The following is a 20,298-nucleotide window of genomic DNA, read 5'->3' on the forward strand; positions in this document are numbered from 1 at the left end:
GACTTGACGACACTGTGCAAAGCGTGGTATTTCAGCCTTGCTCTTGAAAGTACCGGCATCCCTGTGGTGATGGTCACACCTGACACAGGCAGGCTTCAGAGCGGATTGAGTTAGTCCCCCATATACTCTGTTCTGCAGGTAAATTCCAAAGTGGAATATTCTCTGCGTTATTTATAAGGAAATGTCAGGCAAAGAGAAGAAACTTTTTTCAAAACGAACATCACTGCGAAATGCAGATACACAATTTACAGATACACAAACTGAAGAGAAAGCATTAATAAGACAGTAACTTACTACAAAATAAACAATGAAAATTCATATGTCAGAAGCATGGTATGAACAAAAATATGCAGGGACACCAAGTACAGTACTGAAGGCTTGATATGAATATTAAACATGTTTTGTTTAGTCAAAGAACACCAATGTGTTTAAATACACATGGAAGAAATCTATTCCAAGAACCTCAGACAAGAAAATTGGCTACTCAGGACATGCAAATTACATGCTCAGACTCACTCTTAGACATCTGGCAGACTGAAACTCTCTGAACCTCATTTGCCCAGCCACCAAACTGTGTACATATCCCTCTACCTTGTAACACAGGAGAATTGCCAAACCCATGGCTGACACTTTAAGATGCACCTCCAGTACTGCTAACAATTTGGCTGAAGCTATATTAAGGTTTTCAGATCAAAAATAATATATGCAGTAAGCATATTTATATTAAAAATACTTTTTAAAAGCCTGAATTTAAGTTTATGTCATATAAACAACTACATGATATTTCCATTATTGGATGGATCTTTCCTCCAGCAATTACCTTGGCCAATAAGGCACATGCCTGTATGTGCAAGATAGATCACACACCAAAGCAAATATTCAGAATTAAATTACATTCTGTTAATTATCACCTTGCAAAGCTTTGGGACATGTTGATATCCCAGAACATGAAGAATGAAACCATTATTTTATATTTCTCATCATCCTTTAGATCAATGTTCAGTACTCTTCAGAATAAAAAAATACACGCAAGACTAAAGGCTGTCTGAAAACTACCATATATAAAAATAAAAGAAATACAGAAGGGGAAGATGAGGCTTTCTAAGGGACTAACATAACTCATATAAGAGGAGATTACTAATAATTACCTTGCAATAAAGTTAAAACATTCTGTATCTCAGGGCCATTTTACACTCATCTACTGCTTTCACTATCACATCATAATTACAAGGAGAATTAATAGTATGAGATGACCATGCAGGTTTTAAACTATGACCTTTCAATTAAAAATATTTTGTATATATACATCTGTAAATCATCTCCCTCTGTTTCTCTCTATATATACACCTATAATTCTGATCTAGCTTCAGTTCCCTACTGTATGTTTAAGATAAAACAGCCTCCCTCTAGAGATGACATAACACTGGCGTGTTTCAGAGGTGGTCCATGAACTTACCATGAACACCCTATCTCACAGCGAGACTAGTCAACTTCTGAAAATAGCTCATACTCTGTTAAATATAGAAAGAGACCAGACCACTATCTTACATTGGATATCACAATATCAGACAGGAAAAAATAGATGAGCTGAATCCCACCCAGGCCTTTTTCCCCAGCTGTCTACTAATATCAGTATTTCTATCTAAAAGAGAAAAACAAAACAAACATTACAGTATTATCTATTTTCCTATGGTTCACACATGTAATTACATAAAGGATCCTCTCCTATCTATCTAGATTATATCAGACTACACCAATACCTGATGGATCAGTAGGCTACCCACCACACTGCAGAAATGGGGAAAGTGTCTATCTTTAAAAAGGCTTCAGCTGAGCTAATCTTCCAAGCTATTTAAATGCAAGCTGTGTGAAGCACATTTAAAAGATAAACCAAAAAGCAAAACCATGCATTTTCAAGACTCAAAATAAGATTGTATCCTCAAAGCACTGTCTTAGCTACAGATAAGCTCAAGTATCAGTAAGCAAAGTAGTTTCAAAGGAAAGAATCCATACCATTTCAGTAGACGATATAGATCACACACCTTCTAATATACCTGCAAATTGGATCTTATTCCCCATGGAGGTGGAGAAACTAAGGCACAACAAAACTCATACACAACCAAATGTAACTCACCTACCACTGGCTTAATATCCTATAGGGCTATTCCATAATTCCTAGTTTCCCCAAACTGCAGGCAGTGAAATGGGTACCCGGGGACTACCATCACAAGTTCTACATTTCCCATCAAACTGCAAGTCTGTCCACATGCATTTGTGACAGCAAGGCACTAGCACATGCCTTGGAGTTCCACAGCTACAGACAGTAAAGAGATAAAAAAACAATTTCTAATCAGTGCTGTGACCAGTCAGCAAGAAGATGTGAATTGCACTGGAAGCTGGAATTATGACAGTTAAATACAAATCCTCTTTCCTCATTGGAGTAAAAAACCAAAAACCACACACACCCCACCACCCTCCCCCCCCCCCAAAAAAAAAAAAAAAAAAGCACAAAAGAGAATTGGAAGGTATTGATCATATTCCATACGTGGCAGCTTGTGAAGGAGGATTAACTGTTACTAAACAGAGAAATGGACTTATGCATGAGGCAATAAGCTATGCAGAAAAGAAACAAGCTGTTTAGAAAACATTGAGACTCTTTCCATAAGTTACTGAAACCCATAAAACACCAATGGGTTTTAGCACCATTTTACTCGTATTTACAGCTCAGCTCTGAGAAGAGGAGAACAGAAGCAGGACCATATGAGACTTCAGGGTGAAAATTCTCTGCCACAGAATAGCTATGTAACAGGACACGACACTACACCCTTCAGTGGTGGACCCTCAACTGGATCTGGTGGATTGCCACCCCTCCTGTGACAGTTTAGGAGCATTTGGGATCAGAAAGGATTTTGAGTGAGCAGGAAGATACCTGAGGTCTGCAGAAAATTGACTGCCTCTAGGAAGATTATATTAAAGCCATTTCTAGACCCAGCTACTTCTTGATATGTATCTTGAGATGTGTACTTTTGCTTCATTCACACATCTTGAAAGTCAGCTATACCCATTTTCAGTCATGACAGACAAAATTGTGTCCCACATATCTGATGTGGTCATGCAAACATTGTCCCATCTGTGTCTTGTATCGAATTCCTGTTCTGCTCTGCCACTGTCTACTTCCTTTCTGTTGCATCAAATGCAAACTATTTATCTTTGCTTTTCATGGCATGTTTCCAACCTATCTACCTGTCATGACTCTAGCATTTGACCTGTCAAAAATGCCAAACTCCTCTGACCATAGCCTTATATTTTTCAAACGAGCACATTACTGCTTTCTCCCATGTCACTCCATGCCAGCAAGCATTCGATTTCTTCCTCTTTTTAATCTCTACCTTATAACTTTTTGCCTACAAAAAAGCCTAGCAATAATTATGTACCTGGTAGACTGAAACTGCCACCTACAATGCTGATGAAGACTTTCTAGCACTCCATCACCTGTGCCAGAATAGTTTGTGCCCTCAGAAACTTAACTGCAAACTCTTTGGAGCAGGGATAGTCTGTATAGTTAGGTGTTCCTCACAGCAGGATCCAGTATGGTCCAAGAATACTTGGAAGAAACCAGTAAGATTGCTTATGTATCAACCACAAAATGTATTTCAACATTTTACAGATGATGACAGTAAGTTAGGGACAATGTATCTTCAGATCTCAGTTCTTAAAATTGTAAGGTCTCCCATTCTGAGCTGGTAAAACATAAATCAATTAAATCAGGTTTGCAGATGCATGTCATGCAGTTCTTCCAAAAGCATGGCAAGGAATGGGTCTTTTACATTGTTTAACCAGTGGCCCCTGACTCTTACAAACATCACACCAAAAAGAAGTAAAAACACACTAATAAAACTCAGACAGAAAAGAAATCCCATTGACAATTAAACTGTTCACACTATGTTTGACTTGCAGCAGATTGCTGGTTAAATCTTTCCACTGTTGCTGCATGGACTTGGGTCTGAAGGGAAAGTTAATAAAAGAAATAGCCTCTCCAAAGTGGTGCAAGGTCAATTTCAGGCCTGTCAGCCTCAGTGTTCTAGTAAAAATCAAAATCTGTTGAGATAATGTTTCAAACCTTAAGAAATTAGATGGTTTACTTTGATAGAACTACACTGAATTACACGATTGGAAGACTTGTCTGTACATTGAGGATATTCTGGAGTTCTGCTGTGATCAGATCTGTGGCTTTCATTCACCTTCTACAAGGTACTCCTGTATGTCAACCACTATCAGCTGAAAGCGATAACGTCTCTTGTTCTGCAGGTTTCTTATCAATAGTCTGCATTTACCCACTGGCTTTGAAATGGTTTCATTGCACATTTCAAGCACATTAATGCATTTTTCCAGACTAATGTTGCTTTTATCAGTGTTGCTTGGCTTACGGGGCAGCTGGCTCTACAATCTTGCTGGAATCAAATTAGCTGTTGATAATATGGTTGTAAATAAGCTGAGCGGCTGAATAGCTGTACATCACATGTGTGCACAGCTTGATGTGCTGGAAAGTCTTAACACAAGATCTTCCTGAGAAATTTTCCAGAGTAGTTTTTACATCAGTGAACCTTAAATAACTGCAGCTATGTATGTGCCTTTGATAGCACAGACACAAGTTCACAGAAGCGTGAGGCTTCGCTTAGCCCCATGTCCATGGGGAACACTAGTCATGAACCAGTCCTCTCCATTAATGACATGGTCTCTTTTGGACACAAGCCACACTGAGCTGGCACAGAAATAGCGAACTTCAGGCCCCAAGCTAATATGACAGTGGAGATGTATTCTAGAGGTCAGCGTTCCTAATTGCCTTTGACAGTCAATAGCAACAGACCTCTTCTTTCCCCAGGGAGCCTCTCCCTTCTTAATAACAGATTTGGCCACCTAGTTTTGTACCAACCATCAGCTGGTGTACATACTCTGCTATGGCCTCAATCACTGCATGCACTGAGTTGGGTTTGAAGGTTTTGAAGAGGGGTGACGCCTTTTGGAATGACAAAAACATTCGTCAAAAAGTAAACCCTCTTCAAAACTATAAGCTGAGCATTTTTTTATCCCATCCTTCATCTGTCTTGGCATGATTTCTGCATCAAACCCTTAGCTTCCTTTGTGCTTACAATGTAGAGCTCAGGTGACCCATCTATGAATAGACCTCTCAACAACCTCTCCCGTCAGCTGCAGACCCCACACCACAAATGATTTCATCATTAATTAGCAAACCATTAAAGTCTGCAGAATTACAGTACAATTGACAATATTCTCAGCTTCAAACCACTAAGTACCTTTTCTCCTCTTCTGTTTTTTAGCTTAACAGGGAAAAAAATGCATCTCTCACCAATCTCATTCTATCTGTGGTCCAAGTGCTCATCAAACAGCTGGAGTGGTTATAGCTGTATTCCTGGAATTGTTATTCTTACTCACTCTTTTTTTCTCTTTATTTCCTGTGATAGAACAGGAAGTTTACCTTCATTTTCTAACTGCTTTTCCATTTAGTCAGCTGTATGAACAGGCTTTATTTTTGGCTTCCCCTTTCTCTCCGTTTTTTTAAAATTAGAATTCCCAGCATTCTGTGCCTCTGCTGTTTGAAACTTTTTAAAAAAAATCCAAACAACCTTTAAAGCACCTTTAATATTTCTTTTGCTGTGAATTTCAGCAGAAAAATACTTCACATACTTCCACTGTTTCAGATACTGTATCCTTGCTAATAGTTCAGCAAAATTCCAAAATTATAAATTGTTGAAAACTGGATTCTTGCAACATGAATTTATGGATAATCTAAAACCTATGAAGCCCATGGTGCCAAAATTGATGTACAGCCCAAACACAGATTAAAACCATCCAGCTCAGCCCAGCTAAAATCAACTAAATGTCTAATGACCAATGTGTCTACAATGTGTACATAACAGAAATGAATTTAAGATTCTGCAAATCAATGTATAATATGAGAAAAAAGTTGTGGAAAATTAGTTAAAATAATCTGGGTTTGTTTTCTCCAGAATATTTGTCAGGAAACATGCATATATGCAAATGCATTCCTCTGCATTTCCAGCCTAACTCTTGACCTGTTTGAACAATGTCAGGACATGCTACGTTCTATAATACAATATGACCTTTCACAAATCTCCTCTCTCATTTATGTGTACCTTGACATACGAGCTGCAGTAGAAAACACTGTATATGTGGGTTACTTACAGTTATGACAGGTAGCTCCCATGTAGCCTGTATCATTACAATCACAGTAAAAGGTGGTCCAGGACTGAGAGCATTTTCCTCCATGTTCACAATAGTTGGGTAAACATCTAATTGGAGATAATTAAAAAAAAAAAAAAACAACAACAAACAAAACAACCAACAACCAAACAATTAATTATAAACATTTATGTAAAAATAATGTGCTGAAAAAAAAAATTATAAAACTGTCTTAATTCCTCATTCAGGCAAGAGTTTCCTAGGGCTGAATCACTGTATAATACCTCAAGTAATTACTTATTCCTCTGATCCATGATTCACTTCAAATACAAGCATTGAAGACAACAGCATTTAATGTATCAGTAAGTAGGTAAAAATTGCTTTCAATAAAAATATTCCACTTGTCCTCCTCTTGTTAGCAATTAAAAGTGTCACAAACTTTCCAAGCACAGAGAAGGATGAGTAACAGGTGAAATGCTATTGAAATCTTATTTCAAAGGAGAATCCCCTGTTCTCTGATTAAACAGGCATCATTGTTATCAAAATTAGGCTGAGTTACATTTGTAGTAACACAAACAGCATGAAAATCTCAGAAGTGAGAGGAAAAATATGCTTCAATTATGAGTTCTGTTTTCTCTCTTCTTTCCCTCATTTTAGTTCGTAAGCCTCTAAAGTATTACTGTGAAGCAAATTATTAAAAGAAGAAAGAGGCACAACAGCATGCAGCTTGGGAAGTGAAGAGAAACAAAAGCTGTGGGAGATAAATTCAATCTCCAGGACAAGAAGTGAATACTGATCTGAATTACATCGGTGTAAACACAGGCAGTGCAATAGAGTTATACCAGCCTAAAGGGAAACAGAGATTGTTCCATTGTTTGCCTTTTCTTTCTTTTTTTTTTTTTCCCCTTACTGTATATTAGATAATCTCTTTTACGCTGTTTGTTTGACTTTTGAAAAATGAGTAACTTGTTTATACCACTAATTCAATTGTGATGGGTGGATGGATAGAAAACAGGCAATCAATTTATCTCATACACACCAGCACTCTGTTAGGGTTTGCTTTGTTGTAAATTGAGCTTCAAAAACCTTTTTATGGCCCAGATCTTTCAGTGGTGTTAGTGGTGAAGTCACTGAGGCAACCTAGATTTGTACTTGATCACTATTTATACCATTGTACATAAAGTTATAAAAGTCATATAAAATATTACTATGAAAGATTAATTCATTTTTATTAATGCTTACTCAATTATTATAGTAATTATTTATTATTCAAATATTAAAGACAGAAGGAATTCAAGATGAAAGTATGTGATTTATACCTATCTGTAACATCTGTTAAAAAAAATATAAGATATATTGGTCTTATAAAAATCATTGTTATGGGTTCTATTAATCACTGGGCTCAAATATAAAATGAGGAAAGAGAATGGGAAACGCATGCCTAGTTTTCCAGCTCACCATGGAGCTTTTTTCAGTGCTGTGGAGGACACCTTGTTTCTGAAATTGGAAAGAAACAAAGGGGACAGCCAAAACTGTTGGGTTTGCCGTAAGCTTACAGGGCAGGAACTCTGAGAAGGGATGAGATTTTGTCTTTTAATGGTATGCTGGGAAATCATCTAACAGAGCCTAACCTGCTGGTACAGTGACAGCCCAGCCAGCCATTACATCTACTCTTGGCGATGGTAAAGAGATTTAGAGGCTTTGGGTCAATGCTGAAGAAAGCAAAGGCAGCCAACAGGGTGGCACACACACACAGAGGACTGACTGGTGCACAGTCTGCACCCAGATACGTTCTGCAGGACCATGCCAGCTCCCTTGAAACAGCAACTCTTCAACAGCTTTGTCCCAGAGGCTGCAGAAGCACAGTGGTTCAACAGCTCTATGGTGACATACATGAATTTTGCCTCTAAGACTAGATTTACTCATATTTTTGCTTTGGTTGTACCTGCCCTTGCCCTCAGCATACTGCCTTTACTTCTACCTGCTACTTGGTGATAAACATTCATTTATGCCACTTGTGCAACAGCAGTAGTTATATTCACATCACAGAAGTGCTGGCAACAAGAAACATCTGATGTTAGTAAAGCTCTTTGGAAAGGTAAAAAGAACAGTACCGTGTTATTATCATAATTCACATCATCAGTGTAATGGACAAATATGCTTTCTGCCTATTTTAAGCTACCTTTTATTAATTAACCCAATGCAGTAGAGCTAATTACTAGTCATTTGTGGTTTGCTAAAGGCCTCTATCAGAGGCTTAGCCCCATTTATTCCCTTAAAACAGTTTCCTTTTTAAAGGTTTTACATAGTTGAGGGTCACTTCTCCTTTCTACTTGTCTTACAAATGTAGACACTTTTTCTTCCTCCAACAATGCACAAAATGCAAGTTGAACAAGCCATGTAAGCTTTTAATGATATTCATAATTTCAGAATTAAACCTTTTTTATTCCTTAGTCTATTTGCTTTAATTAGCACCAACCACATTGATCTTGTTTTTGGTCAGATAACGAACTCTTCTAAGAGCTTATGAAACAAATTTCTTTGCAACTCTAATAATTACCATAATCCCACTCTAGCTAAGCAGTTACGTCTTCATTAGAAGCAGAATTTATCCTAATTGTCAGAGAACTCAAAATTAAGAAATAGCTATGATTAAAATTAATCAAGGCATGGATGAATCACAGGTTGTTCCATTTGATAACAGTCCTGGATCCTCATGTTGAATGATTTAAATACATATAATTTAAAATATAAAATAATATTTGCATTCTACTAGAATCAAGCAATTTTAGCAAAAAACGCAGTGGTATCGCAGAATGTTTCATAGGCAAAAATTTGCAGCAGGCAGCCTGTGACCTATTTGCAATTGAAATGAACAAACAGATCAACTCAGTTTTTGCAAGTATCATAAATGTGACACTTTGAAATTTAATTATTTGCCTAAGACAGTATGTGACAGACCAAGGACTCTAATCTTCCAGATTAATTCATAGAATATATCATGGTGAATGAATCTTATAAAAGAAATAAACAAAGCAAATAAATTTTCGCTCCTTTGGCCAAGCTGGAAAATACACCTTAGCCATCTAAGCATCTGAGCAACACACAGAGCCCTCACAAAAGCATTCCCTGCCCTTAGGTGAAAAATTCACCTCCAAAACTGTATGTGTGCTTCCTCTGAATTCAAAGGACAAACTGCATAGACATTAGAGGGCAAAATTTGGCCCCTTGATAGGAACGATGAAGAAATAACAATGACAAAATTACTTGAGTGGGAAGGCTGAAGGAGTTCTACATATTAGATGGTACTCTTGACTGGAAATAAATTGGGTACTTTCAATAAACACCTCTCAGATTTTGTTATAGTCAGCACAACACATCCTGCCTGCACCACTCTCTATTCTTCCTAAATAAAGAGGAAAAAAAGAGAACTCTTAAAGAAAGAAAAAAGAACACACCCTCAGTATTAACACTGTCAATATACATCATTTTGAGACAACCATTAAGTCCCTAAACTCAACGTCACAACAAAAAAACACATGAAATTGAGACATTTTTCTGTCAAGAAAACATGTGACTAAATATCTCAAATTCATTTTATTTCAGCTTGTTTTCCTATTTATGAACTGTAGCTATTTAATGTGTAATTAACAAAATATAACATTAACAGTGATGACAATATAGTATGCCTGCATATATGACATCATGGTGCTACTGTCACAGCCTATACTTTGCTTTGGTAAAACAATGTCTTTCCATTAAATTCAATAGACTGAGGCCAATTACAACAGCATGGATTTTGGCCCTGCTCCGCTGAGCTGCGCATCTGTGAAATTCTTTGCCAAAGGTTATTTTGCATACAGGGAATGGGTTCAAGGGGAGACCAGACAAGTGTTTCAAAGAGAACTCCACCAGCGGTATGACATAGAAAACACGTAACAACTTCAGGGATTTACCACGGGGAAAACAAATGAAGATCAGAGAGCACTGTAAAAGAAAATACCACAGGACCATTTTTCCCTGGACGTCTGTTTGTGGCAGGCTAGGTCTCCTTAACCAAAGGGAGAAAAGAAAACTACCAGAACCAGAGGGAGGAAGGAAGAATAAGTAAAAAAAATATTAAGACAGGCTGCAAAAGAGTTAACACTCTTCAAATCTTCAGTTTGCCTCAGCACATAATCTCTCCTCATAACCACACCTCCCAACTTCTCTCTTGAAATTTAAGAAAACTCAACAACTTTTTTTTTTAAAGTGTTGTGGCATTTTTTTTTATTTTTTAATACATCCACATTTTCTTCCCTAAATCCATTATGTTATGAGAAGTCATGGAGTGCAAACAGAACAAGAGTAATGTGAACAAAAGACAGATTTTCTTTTCCATACCGGAAATAATTTTAATTATTTTGATAATTTGTCACATAGGTAGTTTTTTCTTCTGTCAGAGATTTACAAAACTTGATGACTGAACTTATAAAATTTATTGTTATTTCCATTGCTGGTCACCCTGATTCTCAGACTCTGCGCTTGCATTCCACTGCGAGCCAACATTTAGAAGATCAGAACACTGACACTAACTGCCCTCAGGCATGTGGCTGAGACAGAATTGAGGGAGGAGGTTGTGCTGGGATTGGCACAAGTGAAGGGAAAAGAGCCTGTTATCTATGCCTTAGATAAAAGGCATTTTTTTAAGGTTTGATTGCTTTGTTGTTAGAACACCTACATTTTTAATAGAGGTAAATGTGCTGACAGTTTGGCTTGGCATCAGCAGAAAGGATTTTATAGAAATAAATTTGAAAATGAAAAAAGGGAAACAAATAAACCATCCTGTACAGACAGCTGTTCCATTTAGAATTCATCATTTTACAAAGCAAAAGCAGAAAAGCCATCTGCAAAAATCAAACAAACAAACAAGACAGGATATTATATCCTACATGCATCCCTGCAGTTGGCCTTTAATTTACTGCAGGGTTGCACATCCCATGAATTTTGACTCTAAATGAATAGCATGGGGGTGAACTCCATTCAGGGCCCCCCCCCAAATTCAATTCCACACTCAAGTTGGATTCCAAAAGCCACTTCAGTAGCCCCCTACCAACCTTCAAACCACCTTATTTCTCCACAGGGGTCTCATTTAGGGCAAATCCCCTCTCCAGAACTAGTGGAAGAACCTCCACTCTGTATCAAAGACAAAATCTATCTCCAGCTCCAGCTTTTCCACACGTACAAGTCACTGCAGTTACAGGAAGGAGTTCACCCTGCTCAAACCAGTTCTGTAGTTATCCCTTACAGCAATTACTAAACACATTTTAAAGGACCAGCTCAGCACTGTTCTTGATTACTCAGGATTAGGTAAATGGGATTTGAATTCAGCAGCATTTTCATAGTTTACATGAAAATAAACAAAACCCCAAACTTATCTGGAAAAGAATAAGACTAAAGTAAACCACAATCTGTCTCCAATTCAGATATAGTATGTCAGATAAATCTGAAGAATCTGTCTTCATTTTGCTTCGAAACACAGTATTTCTACAGACCAGAGCAGTCTCTGTAGGCCTTAATCATTGTTTTCTGCAGCTGGCCTTGCATGTATGAAACAAAGTCAGGGAAAAGAAAAAGGCTGAAAATTAAGACAGGGCAGGCAAGATCAACTCACAGCATTGTCCAAATAGTCTGAGCATTCCCTTTCATTCACATTAAAGAAACACAGAAACCTCCCCCATCTTCAGAGGTAACATCTTCCACCGAGACTGCATATTTTTACAGAGACTTTGCTTTGCACACACATATTCCTGTTTTGTAACTACCCAGACCGAGCTCATCTGACAGTGCAAAACTCATATACCAGTCCAAGAGGAGGAAATTCTTCTACATGGTTTTATTACACTTCATTGTCAGTCAGCCCTTAAGCTATCAGAGAGAGAAGCTCTGTCACTGCCTGCATTATCCAGTTATGTTTAAACATTAGAATAGATATGAGAAGATGGGAAGATGGTCTTCAGTACTTTAGGGATTTTACTTTTGACACCCAGGTTTGGGGTGTTTGTGGGTTTGGATTTTTAAAATCTTGCTCAGTTTTTCTGCATCCTGTCCTTTCACCCTAAAACTTAGGCAGTATTCAGGGTTTTTTTCCAAGACTCACACTCCAAAATGAGCTACCTGCAATGGTTTGATTACATCAGTTAGTATGTCTAATTTGTGATGTAGGTGCATACTTTTGAGAGGGACCCAAGGGGTTCTTCAACTCTCACAGAAAATCATGTATTCCTCTATATTTAATACTAGTTTTTCCACTATATATTGATTTTACAAGGGATCAAGTCGTTAAGATACATTTTATAACTTTTCCTTCCCCATCATGTAACATAGATTGGATTTAAAATCTTTTCCCCCTTCCATTTCCACATCATTATTTCCATAGTTTTGCTTTAGTTTTAGTACAGAGGAAGAGGAAGAAGAAAAAAGGAGATTTCTATAAGGCATTTCTAACAATATTGTCATTTTTGCTGCACAAACACAAAGCAAATTGTCAGTGTTTTACAAAGTACCAACACAAGCATGAAAAAGGAAAATTTTTAGAAAATCTGTCCAAAATTTCCTTAATTAAAAGAGAAACTGAAAGGAGACATGAAGCTTCAGTGTGCCCTGTGCTATTTGTAAACATGTCCACTGAAGCCTACATTTGAAACAGGAAAGAGACGCAAAAGGTGAGGGGGAAAACAGTCACTCACAGGACTGAAATTATCTTTATAAGGTGACACAAAGGATGAGAAGTACTATAACCTAGACCATCAGATCCTTAAAACTACGCAGGACAGCCTCTCCTGTATATGACATTTAATAGGACAATTCTAGAAAAAAGATCCAGGTATTCCAGCATCTGAAGGTGTACCATTAAATGCTTTGTTTTGGCTGATGATGAAAATACAGGTGGGCAACATTCAAATCTACTTTGGGATTTACCCAAAATCAGGAATGTTTAAAAAAAGGACAGATGACATCCCCTCTTATGTCTTCAACACATCCCAGTTTTGATCGCCATCCAAATTCAAGGAGTGCGATCTAAAAACATCTGACTCATTGCTATAAAACCAAGAAGGGAAAATGTAAGAGGATTTCCTGCAAAGAGAAAATAATCTGGACTATAAAATAATTGTCATTTCTGCAGAGAAGACACTAAATAACTACTGAAAGTAGGAATACTAGAGAGAATTAATAGAATGGATGCCAAATTGTGGGGTTTTGCTGGTTTGGGTTTTTCTTTATTCTTTCTGCAAAACACTGCAGGTATTTATGTGGGGGTGAATGCAATATTAAGTGTTTGCTTTTTCAATCCCAGCCTGAGACTGTAATAAATAAAATCAAAACTCACTGGGCATAATTAGCCAGGATATTTTCTCGTTTGCATGGCCAACTTTGGGAAAAAAAAAATAAAAAAAAATCATATAAAGTTTGGCTTCTGCTGCAGGGCATACATTAAATCTTAGAGGAGATTTGGGAAATGCAAAAAGAGACTGCTTTCATCGGATTTATCCTAACACCATTCACCTGCAATAGTAATTAATTTCCCAAAGGCCCATTTTGACAGTACAACACATGAAGCAATGTTAAATTCAGTACTAAAAGAAAAAGAAGAAAAACCCAAAAATTATTATGATTTCTTACATGTAAAAATTGATAGTAAAATATAATGGAATCTACAAAAGAAATAGGTATAAAGCAGGAATTTAAAAGGTCAGCTCTGTTTAGCAAGAAATAAAGAACACTTTAAGCTAATTTATTTAGAAAATGTTATGAAGAATTTTCACAGATAAAACATGGGTAGTGATAAAAGGATGGGGACTAAGGATGCTACCTGTGCTTCCTAACCCAAGTAGTACAGGGAAGCAAACTCATGAATCAACTCAGTATGCTTTCCCCTAATGAGGTAAATTGTTAATGCCAATCCCATCGCAGTGATTGTTATGTATACCACACACTGCTCTCTCCATTTGTATTTGAGAGCAGAACTGGAATATGCAGATGAATCTTGGTTTAATAAGGATGGCAATATCAGCGTGTGCTTATGTCTGCCCACTGATGCTACAGAGATGAAACACTGCCAGGATTCCTAAGAAAATACCTGAGGTCAGGTTTGTGTTCCTCCTTGCAGATCTCTGGAATTCCCAGGATGGCCTGCAAGATGCGCCATCCATTCATCTGCCAAGGTGGATTCAACGTGAATATATTTTTTTTTTTTCCTTCTCCCCTCCCCCAGGTCACTTAAGGGAACTGAAGTTTCCAGTGTTGTCCTTGACAAGTACTGTCAGTATTTGCTATAGCGAGGGCAGGGTGCCAGCCAAGTAAAAATAGGACAACCCAGTCAAAGCTTCATCAGCGCAAAATCAACATGAACAGCAGCAATCAGATTAAAGTACCCTAGCAGTTGTAGACAGGGAGAGCAATGCATGCATTTATCTATGCATTCATGAAAATCTGAGCCTAAAAGAAAGCAAGTTCTGACTATCCCCACAGTTCATTTATGAATAATGACGACAGGTTCAACACATAAATGGCCTTAATCCCAACACTACCTAGTCTCATATACTCAAGTACAAGTGTGTATAGAATTTATGACAATATAACAATGGGTGTACAACACTGATGCTTCCTCATCTGTCTTAACCCTACTTCTGTCCAGGTAAACTTTGCTACCAAAAAGTTAACGGGTTTCAAGCTATTTCAGCCCTGACAGGGATAGCAGAATCATATGAAATGTTGGGCTCTTTAACAGAGTTTTCTCTGTCACTGACCAACCTAAATAACACTGCCTTTGTATGCGGGTTGAGGATTTCAAAAGCAATAAGGCATCCTTAAGGATGTGTCTCAAGAGGATGTGACACATGTAAGGATGCACCTCAAAACCCTGGTAGAAGCAACCATTTGTAAATCACCATCTTGAGGGGCAAAGGAGACTATTTCCATGAGAGCTATCAAGTAAGAGGAAAATGAGGCCAGTTTTCCCCTTACGACAGCTGTTTAACACAAGCTGTCCCAACTGCAATGCCTCCTAAGCACGTCTCTTTACAGAGTTAGAAGGAGCTGGTAGGGAAAACCAGACCAGATCTTACCTCTTTGTGTACACATGGCGTGCAAGAAATCCTAGAAATGGAATTTTCTTTTCTGTGACTAACACTGCAAAGCAGTTTGTCCCACTGCATGCAAGAAGTGTATGAGATTAATCAACCCATGCCTACAGGCAGCAGCACCACCCTTGCTGTTGTATTCCAAGGGGGCCATCTGCAGTAGAGCAGACAGCCTTGCTCAGCCCAAAGGGAGCATCTGTGCCATATGATGAAGGGCTGGAAACCCACAGTGTTTCTGGACTGAGGTTTAATGATTTTCTGGCACATTTTCCTAATATCCATGGCAACTCTTGAGCTGCAATATCTCCTGAGCCCACATTCCTGCATCTATGCTCTGAACAGAATGCCAACCATAGCAAACAACCAACTCAGCTTCAGGACTGAAGCTAGTATTTCTAGGCCGAAAATCTGGCATTCCAGCCAATTGCTGAATGGGAAATCCCAGAGCTTCTCAACACTGTGGCCAAATTCTCAGCATCTGCATATTTGTTTTCCTACCCATTTCATTTATTTCTAAATGAGAGGCTGCCTGAATTTCCTCCAGGCTATGCTTTCCATTGTTTGCTCACACAGAGACAGACCCACACCCCCACTATTCCACTGCCAAGTAGGAAAAGAAAACACAATGCAGAAAGTATTAGTACTCAGCAAGATTCACAATCAGATTCCAGTGTATTTTGTGATTAGCACAGCTATGACAAAATATATTTTAGTTTTGAACAATGGAGGTACAAAGAGCTACCCACAATGAAAAGCATGTCTTTAAAAGAGTAAGAAACTTGGAGCTTCCTAGTTCTAAGATCATCACCTCCCTCCAGACTTTGCTTCAGATCAACACAGCCTCTCCTCCAATTTCCTTACTCCCACAGTGTCATGGCAAAGATGCTGATGAAACATGTTTAAGAGCATCCCACTGAACACTTTTTCCAGCTTCCAGCAGGCTGTGACTTACAGATTCATGTATGCCTTACTGGCTTTTTCCTTTACATTTGACCCCTACAGTGTCTAACAACATGCAATTTGTTGTCGTGTATGATATGAATTTGTGAGAAACAGTAAATCCTTGTTTATTATTCACCTCCTTTATGCTGCTCCTCATCAGACAACCCCACCTAGCTCTCTCTTCTCCAGGCTGAAGAGTCCTAGACTATTTAATCTCTCCTTGTAGAGAACAGTTTGTGACACACAAAAGAACACAGTGTCAGTTTTAGAAACAGCCATGAGGCCTGAATGACAGACGCTTATGGTCAGAGCTATACACAGCACCACCTCTGAGTGGCCCAGTGAGGATGTACTTCTTGGAAAGGGCTGTTCAGGCCAAGGTTGAGGTCAGTGAATACATCCAACTGGATTTATGTTTCATCTTTTAGCAACTGAAACAGAGATTGTGAAGGGATCAACACAGAGTTGTTAGCTTGATTTACTAAGGGGAAGATGTTCCTATAGTTATTCAGTGCCTCAGTCCCCACCTCTTCCTAACAGCTTACAAACTTCTCACCATCATTTTGACTACATCTGAAAGAGGGACAGACACCTCAACTCCAAGATGTCACAGGATCTCATGAAAATAGAGAGCCAAATATAGTGAATGAAGTTACTGTTCATCAAAGAAAAGTACACAGCCTGAGCTGAACCATCACTCTTAAGCATCATGGAATCTGCAATGAAGAAATCCCAAGAAAAAACAGGGCAATAAATTCTGCAATCACAGAGCTTCATCCTGCAGTTGTAAAAATGAATTATGCATTTTTAGAAGCAAAAAGCAAATCACGGAAGTGAGAAATGAGTAGAAACTGTTGCTCCTTCTCCCTCATTTCCTTACACTTGAAATTTAACATATACATCGGAGATTTAAAAAAAAGCCACCAAACCATACCTATGGGCTAGATGGTCTCCTATTCCCTGCCACAGCACTGCCTTAGACTGTCTGAGAGATACATCTACCAAGTGAGCTTTCTCACAGGTGTGAGAAATTCTGAGCCTAATTCCTGATATTTCCCACATATTTTTAGTTTGATTTTCTTTTTTTTTCTTAAGCAGTGTTATTGTTGTTGACATTTCAGAACCCCTAAAGCCAGAACAAGACACAGCTGTTCCCTCTCAAGGAGAAGCCTGAGCAAATGCAACAGAATTGCACAGAGCTGGAGGGAACTCAGATCACTTATTCCATCCTCACACCCAAGGCACAATCACCCATACCCGTGTTTGTTATTTCTAACAGTTTCATCTAACTTATTTGTAAAGCCTTTCAGTGACAGAGACTTGACAGTCTCCTCAGACAGCCTATGCCACGGCTGCTCTCCTATATTTCCTGCTCAGAAGAGATGATTATTCCCTTCTGCACTGCAGCAGTCTTTTAGCAACTGAAGACCACTATGCTGCCTCCCCTCACCAAACTTTTGGGGTTAAAGAAACAGAATTTAATCAATCTTTCTTTGCAGGGGATGTTTTCTAGACCTGTTTTATGTCTTTTCATATAGACAGGGCCATTCAAGAAACAGTTTGGGTTCCGAACATGTTTATATACAAATTTAGAAGCATGACTGCTAACGAGCCTAGGACAGCTGAGCACCAAATGGCAACCCTGGTTAGTGTTTACTATCCAGGGTTTGCTCATCCCCCTGCTGCTCCTCACTTGGACACATCTGCCCACCCTGTTTTGCTTACTAACTCTGTTTTGTATTTCAAGATTTGCAGAGTTGCCAGTGAGCCCAAATTTCAAAAGGAAGGCTGTAAATGCTGAGAGCTTGTGTGCTGGGGTTGTGTGTGTGGCAGGGGTTTTCAGCAGCAGCAGTAAAGGCTACAGTGGTGGCTACACTTCTGCGATAACGTATTTAAGAAGGAGGAGTGGGAGTTGTGAGGAGGAGTTGCAAGGAGGACACCTATGGAAGCACCAAGGTCAGTTGAAGAATAGAGGAGGAAGGCGGTAGGTGTAGGTCAGTGGAAGAAAGGAGGGGGAAGGGGGTAGGTGTGCTGGTGCAGAGCCACTCCCTTGCAGCTCGTGATGAGAGGGCAGGCTCCCCCCCTGCCACCCATGGAGGTCCCTAGCAGAGCAGAGACCCACCTGCAGCCTGTGGAGGACCCCATGCTGGAGCAGGTGACTGTGCCCAAAGGAGGCCATGGCTCTGCGGGAAGAAGCCCCTGCTGTTGTAGTTCAGCACTGGGAGGATTGCGACATGCTGGAGGAATCCATGCCAGAGCAGCTCAGGAAGAGCTGCAGCCCACGTGAAGGACTTGCATCAGAGAAATTTTGTGCAGGACTGTCTCCTGAGGGACACTATGCTGGAGCAGAGGAAGAATGCAAGGAGTCCTCCCCCTGAGGAGGAAGAAGCAGCAGGACTGCCTGCACTCTCCCATTACCTGAGCCCTGCGTCACTGGGGGAAGGAGTTAGAGCAATTGGGAGCAAAGCTGAGACCATGAAGAAGGGAGAGGTGGGGGGAAAGTTTTTTCAAGATGTGGTAATGTTTCTCACTGTCCTATTCCATCTGTTAAGTGTTGCTCTTGTTAGTGTTTGGATTAAATTAATGTTCTTTTTCTTCCCCTAATGAGCCTGGTCTTTGCTCATGACTGTAATGGGTGAGTCATCCCTCTCTGTCCTTATCTTGATTCCTGAGCCTTTTGCTTTATTTTCTCCTTCCCATTCCTGAGGGGGAAGGGGTGAGTCAGTGGCTGCATAGTGCACCAGTTGCCCTCTGGGCTCAAACTACAATGGCTTGGATTTTTGCTATCAATGCTACAGCTCAGGGATCCTGCTTAGATGAGGGGAATGGCAGCAAACATGTTTTCCTTCTATGCCAACAAGAAAAAACATTGTATGAAGAAAATAGCAACTTATCTGAGCTTATGGCTCACCATAGCACTGAATAAACCTCAGGTTAGAGAATCATTATTAACACAAGAGAACCCAATACTTATTTTGTCATGCTTCTGAAGAAACAGGTTAGGGTTTATCAGTTTGAGAAGGCACAAGCAGACTCAACACTCTGTTCTGCCACATGCACATGCCAGCCAGGGAAGGGAGGCACTGGCATCCCTGGGGACAGCAGCCTTAAACATCATCATAAACATCAACATTAGACATCAGTGTTAAAAAGACTGAAAGAGCAGCTTTGTACCAGCCACACTGCCCAGATGGCCACTGCAATAGATACAGCTGTGATTTCTTACCCTTCTAAGTGAGAAGTTTCTGTAACCACACACCTAACCCATTTCCAGGAGGCTGTTTGACAGGCTCAGGAAGTCTTTGCAAACACCATAAAATACTGAAGAAGGAAAATCATAAGTGAAGACACCATTAGGAAAGTGACATCCTGTTGTGTTGGGTTTTTTTTCACTAAACCAGACATACTTCAGAAAGTCTTTCCAGCTTGTATCTGTCAAGCCCCTAACACGCTACCTGCAGGTGAAGAATAGGGAAGCCTGGCCATACACTTAAAGCTAGAAACTTAGTGGAGCTCAAGAAAAGGGAGGGAATCCCTTCTGATTTACAGCATCTATGAGAAAATAACTTTTTTATGCTGCTTGCCACCTCCCCCTCCCTTAACACTGACGTCCTCCCTACAGATGGTACAGAGTGAAAGACAGAAAGAATTATTCTGTTCTTATTAGACTTTCTTGCAGCTCAGGTTTTCCTGTGGAAGCTTTTAGTTTTAATGTGTCATCCCAGAAGATGCCTCCCTTCCCAAAAAACACAGTGCAAAACACCAGAAGTGACGGCTGTATGGTCCTGTAGGCATGAACTCAACCTATTTCACTCTGAACTGAAAATAAATTAAAAAAGCATTTGCATTTATTTGTTTGGCACTATGCCAGATGGCTTTTGGTTGGAGATGGTCAATGTAGTACATGTACTGCTGAAAAGACTTCATAGATACCCAAAGATATCTCTTTCCCTCCCCAACAAAAAGTCTCTGAATTCAAGGGCTTCATGGCACCTGCACTTCCAGACATCTC

General features: G+C 39.3%; 1 protein-coding gene across 1 annotated transcript in view; it reads right to left on the reverse strand.

Annotated features, from left to right (window-relative positions):
- Window positions 1–20,298, reverse strand: part of CNTNAP5 (contactin associated protein like 5) — a 218,841-nt gene that overhangs the window by 108,103 nt on the left and 90,440 nt on the right. The window contains exon 11 of the mRNA XM_026852489.1: window positions 6,226–6,332. Coding sequence (XP_026708290.1) covers window positions 6,226–6,332 — 107 coding nt within the window. The remainder of the gene's footprint in view (window positions 1–6,225; window positions 6,333–20,298) is intronic.

Source organism: Athene cunicularia, assembly GCF_003259725.1.
Source record: "Athene cunicularia isolate RWA chromosome 7 unlocalized genomic scaffold, athCun1 chr7_part1, whole genome shotgun sequence".
NCBI classification, from domain to species: domain Eukaryota; kingdom Metazoa; phylum Chordata; class Aves; order Strigiformes; family Strigidae; genus Athene; species Athene cunicularia.